This window comes from Zychaea mexicana, assembly GCF_025766255.1.
Source record: "Zychaea mexicana strain RSA 1403 chromosome Unknown BDB00scaffold_38, whole genome shotgun sequence".
Lineage (NCBI taxonomy): Eukaryota > Fungi > Mucoromycota > Mucoromycetes > Mucorales > Lichtheimiaceae > Zychaea > Zychaea mexicana.
In genome coordinates, this window is record NW_026516701.1 from 60568 (window position 1) to 78793 (window position 18226).

Genomic DNA, 18226 nt, shown 5'->3' on the forward strand with positions numbered 1-18226 from the left:
TGGTATGAAAGCGCAAAGATTGTCACAGTGTACATGAACAATGTCCGCGAGCATCTTGGAAGTCATATCCGATTGTTTGTTCATAAACGGATGGAAGATCTGCGTCCACAAGGTGGTTCACACACTTCCCGAAAACGAGCTTTCGGTGCTATGAAGCGACAGTTTATAGATGATTGGATCACGCACCGTAGTACACATGCACCTCTGTTTCAACCTCTCCCAGATGTGAGCCTTGAGCACAATCAGCGTCTGGAGCAGGTTTATAAAGAGTTGCAATGACGTGTGAGAGCCAATACCGAACCTGTTCATGATGAAGGGCTGTTTTATAATATTCGCGCCCATGAAGGCAGGTACTTGGCAACAATGTATCGTCTGGCGACAGAGGAACTGCTCGGAAGGCCATTCAATGCGTTCCCTCTTCGTCATGGAGAAATGCCCAGGCATGTTACCATTGATGGAAAAATTCTTGGTGAGAACGTCTTGGGATTTGCTGTGCCTGCACATGGTAGACGTTACCACGAAGCCTGCAATAGAGCGTATCGACTCTGCTTTGATGTAGACAGAGAACCTTTTGTTGCTAGTGAAGCATCAGGGCTGCTTTTTTGTCAGACAATTACGACCGATGGTGTAGCACTGCATGTTTTACTTCAGACTGCGCCGACCCATGCTATGGGTGTTCAACGCAGAAGGCATGTCTGCGAAGAAGGTGTGCCGTACATCTCTCAGGAAGCTTTGGTTGGAATGCCTGACGACCAATTGGTGCTATGCGATCCAAACAGGCGTGATTTGCTCTACATGATGAGAGCGGGCAGCACTGTTGAGCACAAATTGACGATGCGATATACGCAGAATCAGCGCCAGAAAGAGTCAAAGTCGCGCGAGCATCAGAAAAATCCGTGCAAGAGCTTCGGGATGCTGACTTCGAGGTTAGAAATGTGACCAATACTCTCAATTCTAGCAGCTCACGCTCAAACCGTGTCGATGAATATGAGCGTTACTTGCATGCGCGTGGCCAAACCAATTTTGATTTGCATCAATATTGGGGCCAAATAAAATACCGCAAACGCAAGTTCAAAAGACATATCAATACTCGCCGTTCTGAAGACCGTCTCGTCGCCAATTTCAAAAGAAAGTTCGGCTAGAACGCAAGTCTATGCATAGGAGATTGGGGCGCCCCACACGGGCGGTACCATGAACCTATCAAAGGCAAAGGCTTCAGAAAATTATTTCAGCGTCATGGTATACCTGTTTTTCCGATCGATGAGCACCGCACCAGCAGCCTGTGCCCAGGTTGGGAAAACCAAAACGATGAAGCCTTGCGTGCCACTGGCGACGGCGTGTTACAACATGTTGTAGTACGACGAATCCACGACCGTGGCGGCAGGACACTGACAAGGTGGTTCATGGCTTACTGGGCTGCAAAAGCCAAATGTGCAAAGAAGCTGTGGGCCTCCCTGTTGATGACTGTGATGCTGCGCGTTTCTGGAATCGAGACACCGTCTCTGTACTCAACATGCGATCTATCGTCCGGTCGATCCGAGAAACTGGTCAGTATCCTGAGCGGTTTCAGCATGATCAGCCAAGCCTGCAGCGTCCCCAAGAGCGACTTGTTAACTGGGACAATCATCCGCCTCCTCGTCGAACAGCACCGCGTGGTGAACCGCCGCCTGTTGTTGAGTTAGGACAGGAGCACAACGATGCCCAAAGACAAGATGCTGAGCAGCAGGTTCTTGGTAGGAACCGACTGTTGATACAGATCCAAAACATATAATTGCTCTCAACCTTTTAATTTAACGCTATGAATACGCTGTATACGTATCTACCATCCACTCATTGCATATACATCATGATTACCAGATCAAAAAAAAATGCACGAAAAAGCCACAGAAAAAAAGTGGAAAAAAGGCATAAGAAAGCACATATAAAAAAAGAACACAATCAAACGTTTTTCCCTCTCTCTATTTCATTGTAACTAGTATCTCACTCTATTTCTTCCTGTTACTTTCAATCAACCCGGCCTGGTTAACGACAGGCTTTCCCAAAGGGTTCCGAGAAGGAAGTAAGTGTACTATTTCATATATCTTCTTCTAGGCTTCTGATTGGCTCACTACTCAAATTCCTTGCTCTCAATGCAAGAAATCAGTTTACACCACCTCCTCCGCATATTCTTTTTAACCAAGGGAATATATCAGTCAACAACGACAATGGAAGACGACATTGTTTCTTATGATTTCGATGCTCCTAAATTTTATGATTTCCAGCATCCAGAACGATCTTTGGCTCTATGGAATGATTCATGGTTTGGTAAATAAGATACTTCTTGGTTTTTTCGTGGGTGGAGTGGTTTTAAAAATTATATAAACATTGCTAATCCAAAGTTCCTCACTGGACCATGAATCCACTTATATATCCAGCGACGCACACTCCTGAAATATTACAAACACGTACCAATCGTTTACGCTTACGGGGCCGTCGACCAGTGCTGCCACCACCATTCAGGCCCACTCCTAAGAAAGGAACAATACCGCCCTTGCCAACAACTGTGAATAAAAAAGCACCAACGGCAGTAGCAGCAGCAGTACAACGACCCAACACGACCACAGCTGCTACCACTACTGTTCCATCAGCCGCGACGCATACTCGACGAGACATATTTAGCGCACTTGTTGCTTCTTCAAAAACCACAGCACCATCATCAAAAACAGCAGGACGCCAACAAAACGAAAAGCAGCAGCGTCATCATCATGTTCCTGCTAAAACAACAAAGACCTCACAAAGCGTAACTACCACTACTGGTGGTGGTAGTGGTGGTGGTAATACAGCAAGATTCGCTCGACCAACAGCGGCATCTATCAGCAAATCGCGTATTGTCTCTGAACGACGTGATGTGGCTACTGAACTCAAGCGTATCACGGAAAGATTTATTGAAAGAAAACCGTCGCAAAGTGGACCCGTCGTAACACCGATTGATAAGCAAAAAGAAGCCTCAATGACAAGTATGAGCGGTGGTAAAGATAATAATCGAGACGAGAATAACAAAGAGAACGTTCCTCCGCATGAACGATCGCGTTTGGCAGTACAACACCAACAGCCTGCGAAGCAGCAACAAGAAGAGCAGGGATTCGAAGAACAGACACGGGAAGAGCAGCGGCCGCCGCATAAAGCACAACAGAAACGACGACGAGTAATACCAACGCTTCCTTCTGAACGTCAATATTTGGCCCAGCAGATGCCCACAGAAAGAGCTCCCAGGGACGAGGAAGAACAAGAGCTGTTACAAAAGGATGTTGAATTGGCTATGCGGCATGAAGATCCTTTTGATGGGGTGAGCGAGGGACGAAGGCTGGAGGACAAAGATGCGACTTTTGATATTGTTGACAACAGACGCTCATCGCATGACGAGTTGACATCGCATCCAATACACCAAGAGCAGTTACGAGATACGAATGAAACAACAATGTCAAATGCAGGCAATGGACGATCGTTATACGACGAATTGGCCGCGGGTGATAACGAGCAGCAACAGCAACATCGCTCACAAGACAAGTACGGTGATACCAGTATGTCAAACATTGAAGAACATGAAGAATTGGACGATATGTGGCTACAAGAGGCGACGCAGGATTCGACCATGGCTAGTTGGTATAGGAACAAATCGTTGCGCCAAGAAGGAAACGATAACGTTTCTGCGACGCGTATGAATGAGGAAGACTTACCTGTACCAAGGAAACCCATGCACAATGTAACTGAGACGTCGCCAGTACAACACCGTGGTACTTATGCCGCCCATGAGGATAATGAGGAGCGATTTTATCATCAAGACAACAACAATGATGATGAAAATCGGGTACGGATGGATGAGGACACTACTGCTGGTATGGACAACGTAGAACAAGAGTCTCATCAAGGCGAGATCATCACCACACCAAATATCCATCAAAATTTGGCTCGACAACGTCATGATCAACCATTACCAACCACCACCAATTCTCACACAAGAGATGATGATCAAGAAGAAGTAGAACCAACGGACGATCAACAGGGTGAAAAAAGAATGCAACGCTGGCTCGACAATCTGCCTCCCACTCGTCATAGCACCACTACCAACACCTTGCTTAAAAGCAATGTACCTTCAACATCTCGCTCTTCTAAAATACCCACAATGGAAACACAACCCACTTCTTCAAGCATCTATGATACTCCTGAACAATTCCGCTACGGAACACCACATTCGCCACTCAGACCATCGTTATCTTACTTACCATCATCACCCTTGCCGCTTTATAATGACACCAGTCGGTTGTCAACCATTCTAGCAACAGCAACAGCAGACGCAGACCGTTCATCATTATCACTGACGAACACGATGCCAGAAACTATTACCACTACTACGCCTAATATCACCGGCAGCTTTGATGCATTGTTTCAGCGTTTGGCTACCATTCGATCCAGCCTACTTGATGTGGCCCAAACATCGGCTATCAAGCCTGCTGAATCTGATTTGATCCGCAACATGAAAAGACTTGAAGGATTAGTTGGTAGTAGTTATGATGGTACAAGCAACCAACAACAACCTTCACCGGCATCATCGGATGTTGCGATAATTGAACAAAGGATCGCTCGAGCGACTCATGTGATTGAACAGTCCAAGCGGGATAGTCAGCAATGGTTTGTCAAGGACGCTAGGAAGCATACCCCACCGCTATTGCCACGATCCTCGGTAACTACTACTGAAAGCAACAACAAGAGGAAGCGAAAGAGCCTCATCCATGATCAACAAGAAGAACGACCTGCTAAAAGTTATAAAACGCTCAGCACTAACTCATCCCTTATGGCAGTAAGTCTCTTATTCTTTCTTTCTGTGTGATCAATGAACATATATATAAACAATCCTTTTAACATCATAACAACAGCACAAGACTACTACAACGCGAAGAGATAGTATGCAACACAGCGTATCTGTAGCGGAACGAGTAGAAAGGCTGAAACAATCTGCATCACGTCGAGCGTCCAGAGTAAGCACTAACTCTCTTGCTTCCTTGCAAAAGTGGAAGAGAAAATGATCATAACAACTTTGTTTTCGTTATTTTTATAGGCTTCTGTAATCCCATACTACTTACCTATTGAGCCTACTAGGCCAAAAAGCCCAACATTTGCTACTGACGCAAGATCGAAATCATCATCGTAAGTTTTGTCTCTTTTCATTGCGTCGCTTAACTTTCTGGAATATCGTGATGGTCTGACCACGCAAAATCACTTTTGTTTTCACTATGTAGACGTAGCTTTCATTACTAAATTTGTACGTCATTTAAAATACTCTCCCATATTTACCCTAATCTTCTCATCCCATTGTATTTTTCTTCTTCCCTGGTGTTTTTTCATCACTGTTCTTACTATTACCGCCATATTTCTTATATATATACGTTTATTCATTCAGTTCATGTCCACTCACACACCCTCTCTCGCTTTTCTACCGTCACATCCATGATATGCTTATACCCTTCTCCCACGCCCATTCATCTATCCACCATCCATCGTCACATATTTGTTTTTCTTCCAAAGTATTGTAGTAAAAGAACATAAAGTAAACTCTTCCTGTTTGGATTTAGCGAAAAATTATAAAAGTCCAGTAAGAAGGAGACGAGGTAATTAAATTCATGCAAAAGAGCGCACAAGCCACACTATACCACTTTCTCCTTTCGTGTATATGTATAACTGTTGGCAATGGCAGCAACAGCAACAGCTGAAACCGTAAAACCAAGGCGGATCACACGCTTGCCCTTGAAGGAATGGGAATACCTCAAGTTAAAAGTGTAAGTTTGTTCAGTTACTTTTTGTTTCCTGCAAAACACCTAGAAAAAAAGACTCTTTGACAAACGGGCAGCGATCTCCACACATCTAGATGGTCTGAAAACTTTATTCCTAATGTCACTGAAGTGACTTTCCGCATGAGTATACAACAAGCACTTCAATCGTCTTTTGGGTTGGCTGGCGCATCCATTGTCATTGATGTTTTGGATTGGGATGACAAGACCAACATTGGATTCATTAAGGTGTCGCAAAAGTAAGTGTCTTGTGAGAACGAAAACATCTTGATGGTTTTTTTTACTGACTATTGTATATAACGCATGATAAAAAACAGGGAGCTGGTTACTGTATGGACGGCATTAACACTTCACCAATTCCGGGTGAGTGGTCATGCTTGTAGTATAGAAGTACTAGGTGCTTCAGCGAGTTTGATTAGTTTGGCAGATGATAGTCGATCGCTGAATTAATATAATTCGCTTTGTAAATATATATCACTCCTGTTATTATTATTATTATCTTTTTACAATAGTAAATAGAGAGAAAGGACGAAGTATGTCTTCTATCTAAAATTCCTTAGCTATTTGGTTTTTTTATTGCATGGAATCGGGTAAAGTGACTCCAGTAAGGAAGAATGACCGTGTTGGAGCTTCTTCTTCTGTTTTCTTCTTTTCATCCTCCTCTTTCTTGTTCGCGTCTCCTTGTTGCGATGTTAATGATGACGATGGATTACTAGCTTTGTCTGTTGATGCTGATTCTGCTGGCGGTGTCGGCTCTGGAGCAGAAACGATACATCCGCTTATGAACGACGATAATCCAATAGTCGTTTGCTCTTTTTCCACTGTTACTCCTGCCGCCGATGACGATTCGTTCTTTACTGGATCATCCTTCCAAGGATTATCTTGACACCAACTATCCTCGGGCGCTGTAGCTGTCGGTTTGCTTTCGCCCCATCCAGCTACATCCCCTTCTTTACCTTGCTCTTGTTTTAATTTATCTCGTTTGGCAGCAGATTCCGATGGCGATGGCGATGATGTAAGTACCAACGCAGGGGGAGGCGGCAAGAACGCATTAGCAGCTTTCTGTTGATGGTTAGAATGATGCTCAGAAAACGACTTGTTCGTAACAGACTCTGCAGGAGGCGGGGATGGTACAAAATATTCAGGGTTTGCAGCATTTGACGGTTGCAGAAATGCAGGAGCATTGTAACTCACGGACGGACGATAACGATACGAGAGCTCGGTGAGATGCTCTAACCACGCCTGCATATCTGGGGCTGATTTGGCGCGGAAGGTTAAGGTTTTGGAGCTAGATTTGGTGCGTTGTCCCCCATCTGCAGCGATGGGTGATGCATAGTAAGACGCCAAAGTGGATGACGATGGGGTATGCGACATGTTGACCAGAGCGCCACCAGCGCCTCGTGCTCCTCCACGATGATGCTGCTGCAGCTGGAAAATCAAGTTGTGGTGAAGATTGGTCGAGAGTGTGGATACGTTGTAGTGCGGAACAAAGATTGTCGTGTCGGGCCGTGCAGGGTATGTTTTGGTGGTTCGGTACTCGTGAAGAAAGCCCGCAGGTGTTAGGACGTAGATGTACTCATGCCATCGATGTAGCAAGGATGAATTGCGTTCCATACGTGCAGCAAAAACAGGTTGGAGCAGTGGATGGGCATGGTTTGGATACTGCAACTGGTTGGGGTGTCTGAACCGTGCCTGTTCTGGAATCAGGTGTTGTCTGAATCGGCCGACAAAATCATCCCAGTCGTTATTGGCTTTCAGTTGCTCAATCGACTGCATGATCAGGGCAAGACTAGGATCTATGCCCAATGATGTTTGTTCTCGTACTTTGACAATGTCTTCACATAACTGGCGGAATTCCTGTACAATGCGTTGCTCGGATATCATGACTTCCTTTTGTAAGCGCAGGATGGTTTCGTGCATCTTGTTCGTTTGATGATACACCTTGAGCATTTGATTGACCACGGCTATATATGATCGGGGTAGATAAGGTGTTATAATCAAGTTCGAGGAGGCAGATTCATCTTGTTCTTATGCTACTGCTGCTACGGAGAGGCTATCACACAAACCTGCATTTATCAGCCATGGATCTTGCTTGCCTTCGCCATGGTGAGGATGCTGTTCGAAAAAGGCAAGTTGCCGATCCAGCCGAAGCACACGTCGTTTAGCCTCGCGTCGTAGATTCGCCAATTTGGATAGCTTGAGCCGATCATCCAAACGAATTGACCGAATCATGCCTTTGAGGTCACGTTTCATGTTGCTTAAACTCGGTAACACATTGGACTTTAAAAATCCACTCATAGTTGCATGCCCTTTTGCCATGGCGTCATGCCGACCTTGCCATAACTGACAGACGTTGCGAATACCGTGCTGCGAGTTGTTGAAATGAGTATGTATTAAAGAACACGATGCGTCTGGATGCTGTTGCTGTCGGTGATGTTGATGCTCTTGTGAATCATCGACATTGTTACCGTTGCTACTCCCACTACCTTTGCCGAATACACCTGTTGTCTGCAAGAGTCGTCCATACGATTTTGATATTTGGCTTTCAACGTTGGCAAACTCATTGAAATGTTGGTGTAGCTGTTTGACGAGCATGTACCAAGCTTCGAGTCGTTCGGTCAATATTTGAACGGGTCGAATACCGCCATGATTGTCAGTGCTGTGCTCTTCAAGGGATACATGATTGTATCGATCATTATTGTCATGGTTGTCACAGTCGAATATCGGTGGATCGACATGATGATTGCTGCTGCTTTCCTCTTTTTCTTCTTCTGCTTCACTATGATTATCGGTCACTATTGTAGTTGTTGATGTTGAATTAATGTTGTCAGGTATAATTTTGGTGGGGAAATTCAGGTATGATATGGATGGAATCAAATGTTTCAGCGCAGAGGAGGATGGTGTTGTCGGTGTTGTGGTGGAGGAGGCCTCGCTGCTAACGGTACACGTTAAAGGGCGATGCAGCTGCAGAACCCCGCTGCGATCCGATAATGTTGGCGACGACAGTGGCGTTTTTGTTGCTGTTGTTTTGGTATCGGCTTGAGTTCGTGCCGGGAGAACTGCATTGTTGTTCCGTAACATCCAACGTTTCTTCTTAAATCCTGTCATATGTGCCTAGATGGTCGCTATGTCGTGTTCAAGTGTATACAATTGCGACGAGGGAGAAAAAATGATAAGACGAAAAATGAAGAGAGAAAGAGGAGAAAATATGCCTCCTATCACTGTTGCGGCTGCTGTTATTAGTTATAATCATTATTCACCTTCCTCTTTCTCTACCACTTATTATAATTCTCAAAACGACTGGCTGCTTCAAAATTGTGATTTGCTGTTGCCCCGTCGGGAAGTCCAACGCAAAGACGGTAGTGGTTTGTTCTCATGTAAAGATCAGCAGCTCAAATTGCAATATCTTCACTCTTAAATCACAAGAATAAGGATAGATAAGATGAGAAAGTAGAACTGTAGGCAGCATTGACGCTTATTTTTTCTTCATTGACTGTATGAATGTTACATTATTTTAGCACATCCACATTCAAGCCCGTTATTGATGTAGGAAGATACGTTAAATTCAGAATGTTAATATGAGTTTTCGCTATCAGTATAACTATCGTTGATGGTCAATACATCAAGGTTATCTACACAAGAAAGGTCTACACGAGAAAGATATCTCATTAATGCCAGTTGATGTGCTTCCGTATTCCGAGCCCTCTGTGCAAATTAAACACTTCGAAAGACTGAAGCTGTAAGATAGCAGTCTACACTAACACACGTTGATATTAAATTCGAAAAGGTACAGTTTGATCCCCTTTTCTCATGTACATGTGTTGACAATAGCATCCCGCATGTCATTTTTTCTCGTTCTTTTTGTCTCAAAGCATTTACACTGACTCGATTACCCGTTCATACAAAGAACAAACTCTGGTATAATGAACATGTAAAGTGGTAGTAATAGGCATAAAAGGTCTTCTTCTGTTTTGAACATTGCGACATTGTGCTGATATATTTATCCCCGCAAGCATCAAAAAATACCAAATGGGTTCTAAGCCTTGTCCTCCGAAAGACAATGCTTCTACAATATGTTTTTTCACAGGCTTCTTAAAGATGACTATTTTTGGCAGGCAACGGCTGTGAAATGATTGGTGATTAGGAACAGCAAATTAAGGGAATGCTCCATGGTGCCGGGGTACCGCACGATTCTCATAATTAATTTCTTCACTTTTTTTTACAGTTTTTCTTATACTTCAAACAGCTACCGTGATATCAACGACGAAATGTAAAAAGATCTGTCAGTAGGGACATGGGCGGTCATCTTCTTTTTAGCTATTGAAACATGTAAAGCAGTACTTTAATTTTCTATAACCTCGCATAACAACAACAGTGATAATGAAATTAATGCGAAAACAACCTATCAAAATAACTGCTGTTTATTGCTATATCTTATACGACTATACTATCTATGTAAGCATGTTCTCCATTGCAAAGACATCCAGAGCAGAGATTAGAAAAGTATTGGTTAAGCAAATATACAAGACTTGATACCATTACTCCATGGTGGTAGTTATATATTCTTAGTGTCCACGTAGAATAAGCGTTCATAAGATACTGAGATTCTAATTAACTGCGTAGGCGACAATATAAAAGCGTGTTGTCTGCCGCGGGTGCACGTGTCCCTTTTTCTTTATCAGCCGCCATGATCGAATTTTTTACACTCGCCTTTCATCTCAACATGCTTCTTTGCTAGACCTCTCACCCACCCCCTTGCAACCTTGCTAGTTTTTATCGTCTTCGTCACTTTTGTCGGTCGCGCCTAGCTTTGCACTTAGGTGTGTGCCTTGATCTGTTGCATTTATACGTCGCTAAATCTGCTTCCACCCGCCGCCGTACCCAATATTACCGCCATCACATAATATGCTCCTGCTCCTGCAACTATGAAAATCGATCAATCATTATGTACGCAGCTATGTCCCTTATTGGATCCCGGTACGGTAAAGAGAAACTTTCTATCAAGACATCTGTTTGTACCGGATCTTAGTTTACCACACTATTAACATACTTGGACAGGTACATGATGTGTATGCAGTCATTACAACTAGCTAACCAAAAGCATAGGAGAGTAAATAGAATCATCCAAAAAAACCAAAATTATACTCATACGACAAAGACCATTCTATACTAGACTCAATTAGATCAAAAAGTGCTGTTTCTGTAACATATAGCAATATATACATTACTACATTATAAAGGGAAGGAAACTGTCTTTGAAAATAAGGTAGAATCATCGTTAACGAGCTCCATATAGCGCTTCAGCTCATAGTCAATCATTTCATTTTGCCACATATTTCACTCATGCTTCTGCGTCGTGAAAAAATAATTGACAAAAGCACTATCAAGCACCTGATGTGCGACTAATAATTCAGTATCTATAGCAGCCACTGCTTCTTGCAACGATCTTGCGAGTGGCTGACTGTGTTTTCTGCCTTCCTTGGGCGCCGATACACTCAACACCACTACACTGCATTGTATTTTACATTGCTTATTGATAATTCAGACAAGTATGAAATAATATAGTAAAATACAATAATATTGATGTTGTATCTACATACTCCTAAATAAGCAGCAAAAATAGACTACAGGTACAGCAGATATTAGGGGTCGCAATCTGACGCGCAGTTGAAGACAGGTCAATGGGTCGGGTTGATGCTTTTCTGACCCGTTGTGACCCGTGTACACATATGATACGTATGAGGTACTTGTATTTAAGTAGTCAATCTTCTTGTTAGGAAGCATCATTATATTAAAGATGTAGTTGTCAATGTGTCTGCTATAGAACTGTAACATAAAATGTACTTACATTCTTTTTATTGTGGGATTGTATTTTATATTCAAGGGTAGAGGATAAGTAAGCTATAAGCAATATATGTAAAATGAGTAAAGAAGCAGCAATAGTACAATGAGAACAGACAATAGAGGGTGGCAGTAAGAGACGCGATTTAACAAAAGACAGAAACGGAATTGAGAAAAGAAAATCGAAGGAAGAAGAAAGAAGTAAAAAGAAAAAGGAAAAGGGAAAAGGATAAGGGGTATATAGGGAAGTCGATTGTCAACCACACTATAAATATTATGCTTTCTTTAAAGCATGTGAGCCCAAGCGATTTCTTTTGTGATGGCACAGAACCCTTTACCTTTAAGAATAAGCACTCAGAACGTAGATGTTGCTAGCACTGCTAGGAATTTGCGTGTCATCATCTTAGAGAGCTATTTATATATAGAGTTTTGCAATTCCAGTGCTCAAGTTCAGGTTAATTGATACTTTCTTAATCACCATATCGAAGTCAGTTTTGACCCGTCCAATTGCGACCCCTAGCAGATATGCATCCTATTGTATCTATACCATAGAAAACCTCCTCAACCGTCTTTCTCGCCACCAACTACGCACTCAAAGACAGGACACACCACTACACCTGCTGTTACCTTCTGCTGGTCTACTCCATGGCTCGCCCTTGCTAAGTTAATGTTAGACATTGACATCCTCTGTCATCCTGAAGAGGATTTCACAGCAGCAATAGATGACCCAGAACATGGCCAGTAGTTTTTGAGCTAGCTCAACAACTGCCTTCCATCACCACCACTACCACTACCTGACTCCAATATCTTCACCGATCCTGCCACTACTGCCTATATTTCAAAGTGCTCGATCCTTTGGTCCCTCTTGGAAAGTAGGTACGTTCCATCTCATCATATATATTTCATAGGAAAAAGGAAAAAAGAAGAATAGACAAAAAAACAGAAAAAAAAGATTATAACTACTATAATTTATCCCCCTCATCAATGACTCCCAACCTTCATTCTGTGACCCTGCTCACTTGCCTCCCCCCCTTCCAATACCCACTTTACCTTTTTCCCTTTGCGTCCGAGCACCAGAACTTTTTTAGGCAGCTAGCTATGACACCACTATTGTTCTTTCATTTAGGCAAGTATATGTTAAGTTTTTGACGTAGCTCATCATTGCCCTTTGATAAAATAATCTCAACTATTCCACAAAAAAATTCTACTAATAACTTACTTGAAGAATGCATTTTCATACCTATAGACACCTTCTTACTAGCATGGTATATTGTATATATAGTGATTGATTTATTAATTTATTTTTCTTAATATATTTCTTGGTTTTTTTTTGTTTTATTTCCTAAAGGTATAATAACTTTATTAATTATAAGTATATCTATAGCTATAAAATTGTCAATTCCTATAATTTCTTTGAAACTTTATTAAATATTTAGTTACTATGAAATATATAAGTAAAATTGAAAATGACTATCTTATATACCAGCTTGTTTTCATCATCATATCTTATTATCATCATCATCAATCACCATAACGTTTGCTGTCTTATATTTGTTTAAAGTTATGTTTACAACAATCCGCATTGGTCCAGTGGTCAGGATCTCTGTCTTTCACACAGATGGCCGGGGTTCGATTCCCCGATGCGGAACAATCAAGTAGAACATCTTTCAATGAAAAGACGTGCTCTTTTTTATGTTTTTTTTGAAATTTAAAATGTTTTTTTATATTTTTCTTTAGAGCACATATTGCAAATGAAATGATTTTTACATCCATATCCTGTAAATTGGAAGTGTTTAAAAAGAGTAGAAAATACAAAGAGGAAAAAAGAAGGACGGAGGCTTCTCTACTACAATATTTTGTTGTATACAGTGCCTGTAGGCTGTAGCTATACGTAAATTAGTCATCAGTACGTACTACAGTAGTACTAAAACAATATTGGTAACTATATTTGCAGATAGCGGAGGACTATATAACAGTTATAGCAATGTCTTAAGATCTTTATCAACTTTGACGTTTTTTTCCCACTGGTAAAATAAGTATAGAGTCCAAAATCAGAGACGATACAGTATCATTTCAATTGAAAAATGATTGCCTTCACATTCTCACTATGAATGTATTATGCGGCTGAATTATATCATTAAATTGCTGATACATCTTTTAAGCTATTAGTAGTGTACGAAAAAGCTGATAAATAGGTAAGGTCGTCGTGTGGGAATGCATAAGATAATAGAGCACAAGCGACATGATCATGATGAAACGTGTGACATTCTCCTTGGCAGTTTTTAATAGTGTTAAGATAAATGCTGTTGCACGTTCGGTTAAAAATTCTGTCGCACACATAAAAATCTTCAAGAAAAATGGGTGTGAAATAGTTTTGACAAAGCAATGGAACAATGCAAGAGGAATAACAGTAGTAAAGTAAGCAGTGATGGAAGAAAATAGTATAGCATCATTGATTACAAAACGTCAAACGTACCCAAGAAATCAGCAACCAATGAATACATAGATATTAGAGGCAACGAAAAAGAAGCATTTAGTACGTTTGGAAGTGCTGCCTGGAAGCTTTTCTAGTTTGTGGGCCAAATAGAAAACATTGCTTCAACTAGAAACATCGAGGCAGCAAGTAGACACCATCTTTTGGGCGCCAATCAAAGATGCTGCTTTATTCCGTCAGTTAAGTATTAAACATTCTTGCCATATGCTGTTTACATCAAACCTGAAGGAAAGGTGCACTATTTCTGCTTGTACGGCCGGATTTGAACTTGCACGTTCACCAATACTCAACATTGAATTGTTTCACGCTTTCATTTCGTATTGGCACCTACACATCTCACTACCTACCACCTTCACTCGACCATCACACCTGGACAGAGCCGTTAGACCAGCTCACCATAGACCCAGAAACCATAATATTCGGCGACCTCAACGCAAGATCCAAAACCTACACAGGGGACTGCTTCAACAACCAACACAGCATCAACGTCCTAGGCCTTGAAAAATCAGAGGTCGGATGAGGTACTAGTATTTTAAATTTATACAGCGTATTATTTTTGAGCTACCTAACTACCCTACAACTAGATGCTGAGTGTTGAACTGTAAAGGTACACAGAAAGTGGCTTAAACAGCTGTATACTCTATCGCAAAAGTGCTCATCCAATGCAATATTACTCTGGTGCGTGAGTTTTTGATTGTTCGAGTGTAAATTTTGAGAGAGAAAGTTAAGCGGTGTCAATTTAAGTATACGGTGCGGACGAGCGGTCCAATAAGTGACCGTTTTTTTCTTGTCAGTGCCGGAACCAAATTTTGTTCACAGGGCAACGTAAATATTAACGACTTCTGTTCATAAATCCAAGCGTAGAACAACTCCCCTCTCTCTATCTCTCATATAGACAATTTATAATGTTCCGTCCCACCGTCCTCTTCAATGCTGCCTCGCGCGTTGCTGCCGTTCGCGCACCCGTCTCTCGCTTTGCCGCTCCCGCTGCCTTCACTCGTCTGTACTCGGCTGGTGCTGGTACTGCCAACATTGAGTCGCGTGTTTTGGACATTTTGAGAGGTTTCGATAAGGTTGACCAGAGCAAGGTACCCACATGCATGCATGCACACATTTAAATTGTCGAACCGTTACAATGTCTATTTGATTTGAACGAAGCGATCGGGAAAAGAAGAAAACAACAGGACCGGCATTTCAACCTAATTTATGTTTGATTATTGTAGGTCTCATTGGACGCCCACTTTGTCAACGATCTTGGTTTGGACAGCCTGGATACCGTCGAAGTCGTCATGGCCGTTGAGGAGGAATTCTCGGTCGAGATCACAGACAAGGATGCCGACGAGATCAAGACTGCCAAGCAGGCTATTGAATATATCAGCAAGCGTGCTGATGCCCACTAAAAGCCCAAGTTATATTCGCATGTCCTTTTTCTCTTTCCCTTACTGCACCCACTCTCCATATACACACACCAAAACACATGCTCGTATATATACACAAGCTTGTTTTCTAATACAACAAAAGAAAGAAAAACCATGTCTGGGCTATTATGTTTTTTTGACAACAATCTACATAGAGTACTCGTTTATACAATTTCTTCAATGACCATATCATCATCGGATTCTTCTTCCTCTTCTTGCTTTTTAGTCTTGTCAATTTCCTGGATCTCAGGACCAGCCTCGTCTCGGATTAACATGTCTACAATTGACACACATTTTTCCTTAATCTTTTCATCTGTTTCCACTGCATGCAATTTCTGGATGACGCGATAGACTTGCTTCTGGCGAAGATATTCACGACCGAAACGAGTGTGAGTCAAAAGTATAAGAGATTCAACGAGGATCATACGGAGAACCGAATCGCTTTCACGTTTCTGTATATATGTGTATATTAGCCACTTCATCAGAAGTATAGACATTATCTTTTCCTGTTTACCTTGTCATCATCCAGTAACTGGATTTCCTCTGGGAATTGTTCGAATTCCTCCATATCGTATTCTTCACTACCACATAGTGGCAAGAGGATGAAGGGTAATGTGTTCAATTGGTCAGCTTCAAGGATACGTTCGTGCTCACGGGTTTCGAAACAGCAGTTCCTAAAAAACAGATAAAAATGAATATCTCGAGATGTCCCTCAAAAGTGGACTCATGTTCCCGGACTGGACGATTTATACATACTTCATTGTCGAATCCACACCACCACGACGGATAACATTGGTGTCTTCCGAGAAAATTTGCAGCTTGGTCAAAGGTGCGAGCTTGTCATAAGGTGCCTTTTCAAGGAAATATACTCGGCCAGCACGGATCTAATATCAATTGCTTCTGTTAAGTCCAAGCATGCTAGCAAGATCTAATTATACTCATGGATACAAAAATAATAACCTTACCCCAGATACGTTAGAGAACACGCTTGCCAAAAAATTGAACTCTGCTTTGGGATTATATGCCTTCTTGTGTCCACGATGGAATGCCTCAACAAGATGGTCCATCAAACGTGTAGAGTCACAGAGACCTGGCAGCGGTTTTGCTTCGCCTTCCAAAAGTTTGACACATATAGGTTCGTGTTTCGTCATGTTGGAAAGTAGCATACAAGCGGGATCAGCAAGAACTGACTTGGGGATCTATTACACCGTTATTTTCCAGGTTGGTAATTGACCGTGTGTAAATATATCCACGTTGTTCCATATGACATACCAGAATTAAAAGACACAGAAAGTTAAGGAAATACTTGTCATCGAGTTCTTGAAGGATACGAGGGTCATGCGAGAGGTTGATAAGACATTTGAGGGCTTCGTGTGCTACAACCTTTTGTTTTTTTTTTTCGATTATGTGTATTAGCGGGTCAGAGAGAATGATTTCTTTTTTGTTTCCATATTAACAATACACCCTCTCTCCTTTCCTCTCTCATATTTCAAATCATACAGTATCGTCATGGCACAAAGACTTTAGATCTGGAATCAAGGTTTCGCGTTTGCTGATAAGGAGTGGTTGGAACTCGGACGCTCTGGGTGTGAGTGCAGTCAGTTGCTGGACGGCAAGTGCTCGGATCTATATGGAAGAATCAATAAACCTAAATCTTTTTATGTTGATGTATACAATAAACATACAACATACCTCAGGACGTGGCTGATGTAGGAATTCGAGTAACTAGACAACAAACGAGCTTTTAGGCCACGTAGATCCACTACTTGTGCATAAGGAACCATCCAAGTAATTACCTCTAGCACTTGTTTGTCCATTGTATATTCTTCTTGGTTGCTGTGAGATTTCGCGCGATCTGCGGGAAAGTTTGACTTATTTTTTTCTAGCTGCTGAACTAAAAAAAAAAAATCTCGGCCGGGTCGTTTGTTTCCGCAGAAGGAATATGCATATACTGTTTTGCTGTTTCGGCAACAGCTGGATGATTAATTCCTTAGTAACTAACGCGTTTACAAAGACGGTATTGTATACATCATTTTGAAGGAGAACCGTATCGCCAATTCTTAAGTATATCACAAGATCCCCAACTGGTCTCTCATGTCATATGTTTCTTATCGAAATTATAGACAACAGCATCCCCTACTAGATAAAAAATTCATGTGAGCAGAGAAAGTTTAGACGACTTTGAATCTTGAAAAATGCTCTTAATCCATTGTGCCACACGATCCGTCCAGAGAAGCAAGGGCCTACTAATATCGGTGTGCAACATAAGCTAATTTTTCGTCTTGTATAATAAGAGCGCACCATGTTCCCTTATCCTTACAGGGAGACTAAGTGGTAACATGCTATTTGGTGATATATAGCACATATGTAGTGACACAAAGAAGAGCAAAGAAAGCTGTATGTACGTCGAAACAAGCATGGAGAGTAGTATAGCACAAATCTGTCAACGGCTCTGCATAGTGCGTAATCGGGATAAACACAGCAACATGTCTCACGAGGCACCATCCGTTGATGTTACGCACCAGGCCATGATGTTGTTGGCTCTAAACCGTAAAAGATGGACCACTGTACTATACACAGCGGGAGAGAAGAAGCTCAACACAGTGAAGTATGAGAAGTAGAGAAGCGTTGCTTATAGACGATGCCCC

The 18226-nt window shown here is 41.9% G+C and overlaps 6 protein-coding genes and 1 non-coding gene across 7 annotated transcripts; 5 read left to right on the top strand and 2 right to left on the bottom strand.

Annotated features, from left to right (window-relative positions):
- Positions 1–363: 363 nt before the first annotated feature.
- Positions 364–1771, top strand: BDB00DRAFT_872521 (uncharacterized protein; the record flags this gene model as incomplete). Its single annotated transcript, XM_053126968.1, has 4 exons — positions 364–555; positions 652–872; positions 959–1132; positions 1357–1771. 4 exons carry the CDS (start codon positions 364–366, stop codon positions 1769–1771), a joined length of 1002 nt encoding a protein of 333 aa, XP_052979480.1.
- Positions 1772–1982: 211 nt separating this feature from the next.
- Positions 1983–5624, top strand: BDB00DRAFT_379840 (uncharacterized protein). Its single transcript, XM_053117147.1, has 7 exons — positions 1983–2059; positions 2137–2304; positions 2415–3325; positions 3434–4837; positions 4914–5015; positions 5096–5184; positions 5277–5624. Exons 2-7 carry the CDS (start codon positions 2205–2207, stop codon positions 5293–5295), a joined length of 2625 nt encoding a protein of 874 aa, XP_052979481.1. The 5' UTR covers positions 1983–2059; positions 2137–2204; the 3' UTR covers positions 5296–5624.
- A 1-nt stretch (position 5625) lies between these two features.
- On the top strand, positions 5626–6354 carry BDB00DRAFT_379827 (uncharacterized protein). The gene is made up of 3 exons (XM_053117146.1): positions 5626–5813; positions 5903–6064; positions 6143–6354. Exons 1-3 carry the CDS (start codon positions 5725–5727, stop codon positions 6273–6275), a joined length of 384 nt encoding a protein of 127 aa, XP_052979482.1. The 5' UTR covers positions 5626–5724; the 3' UTR covers positions 6276–6354.
- A 44-nt stretch (positions 6355–6398) lies between these two features.
- BDB00DRAFT_872524 (uncharacterized protein) lies at positions 6399–8933 on the bottom strand (the record flags this gene model as incomplete). Its single annotated transcript, XM_053126969.1, has 2 exons — positions 6399–7789; positions 7892–8933. 2 exons carry the CDS (start codon positions 8931–8933, stop codon positions 6399–6401), a joined length of 2433 nt encoding a protein of 810 aa, XP_052979483.1.
- A 4309-nt stretch (positions 8934–13242) lies between these two features.
- Positions 13243–13314, top strand: BDB00DRAFT_t57. Its single transcript has one exon. It is a non-coding gene; the product is annotated as a tRNA-Glu (tRNA).
- Positions 13315–14974: 1660 nt separating this feature from the next.
- On the top strand, positions 14975–15736 carry BDB00DRAFT_824004 (acyl carrier protein-like protein). Its single transcript, XM_053123573.1, has 2 exons — positions 14975–15248; positions 15384–15736. The coding sequence occupies exons 1-2, from the start codon at positions 15066–15068 to the stop codon at positions 15558–15560; spliced, it is 360 nt and encodes a 119-aa protein (XP_052979484.1). The 5' UTR covers positions 14975–15065; the 3' UTR covers positions 15561–15736.
- BDB00DRAFT_824007 (uncharacterized protein) lies at positions 15737–17739 on the bottom strand. Its single transcript, XM_053123574.1, has 8 exons — positions 17375–17739; positions 17271–17303; positions 17079–17204; positions 16851–16961; positions 16544–16777; positions 16335–16462; positions 16093–16252; positions 15737–16030 (listed from the first exon to the last, which is right to left on the bottom strand). Exons 1-8 carry the CDS (start codon positions 17393–17395, stop codon positions 15743–15745), a joined length of 1101 nt encoding a protein of 366 aa, XP_052979485.1. The 5' UTR covers positions 17396–17739; the 3' UTR covers positions 15737–15742.
- Between the last annotated feature and the right edge of the window lie 487 nt (positions 17740–18226).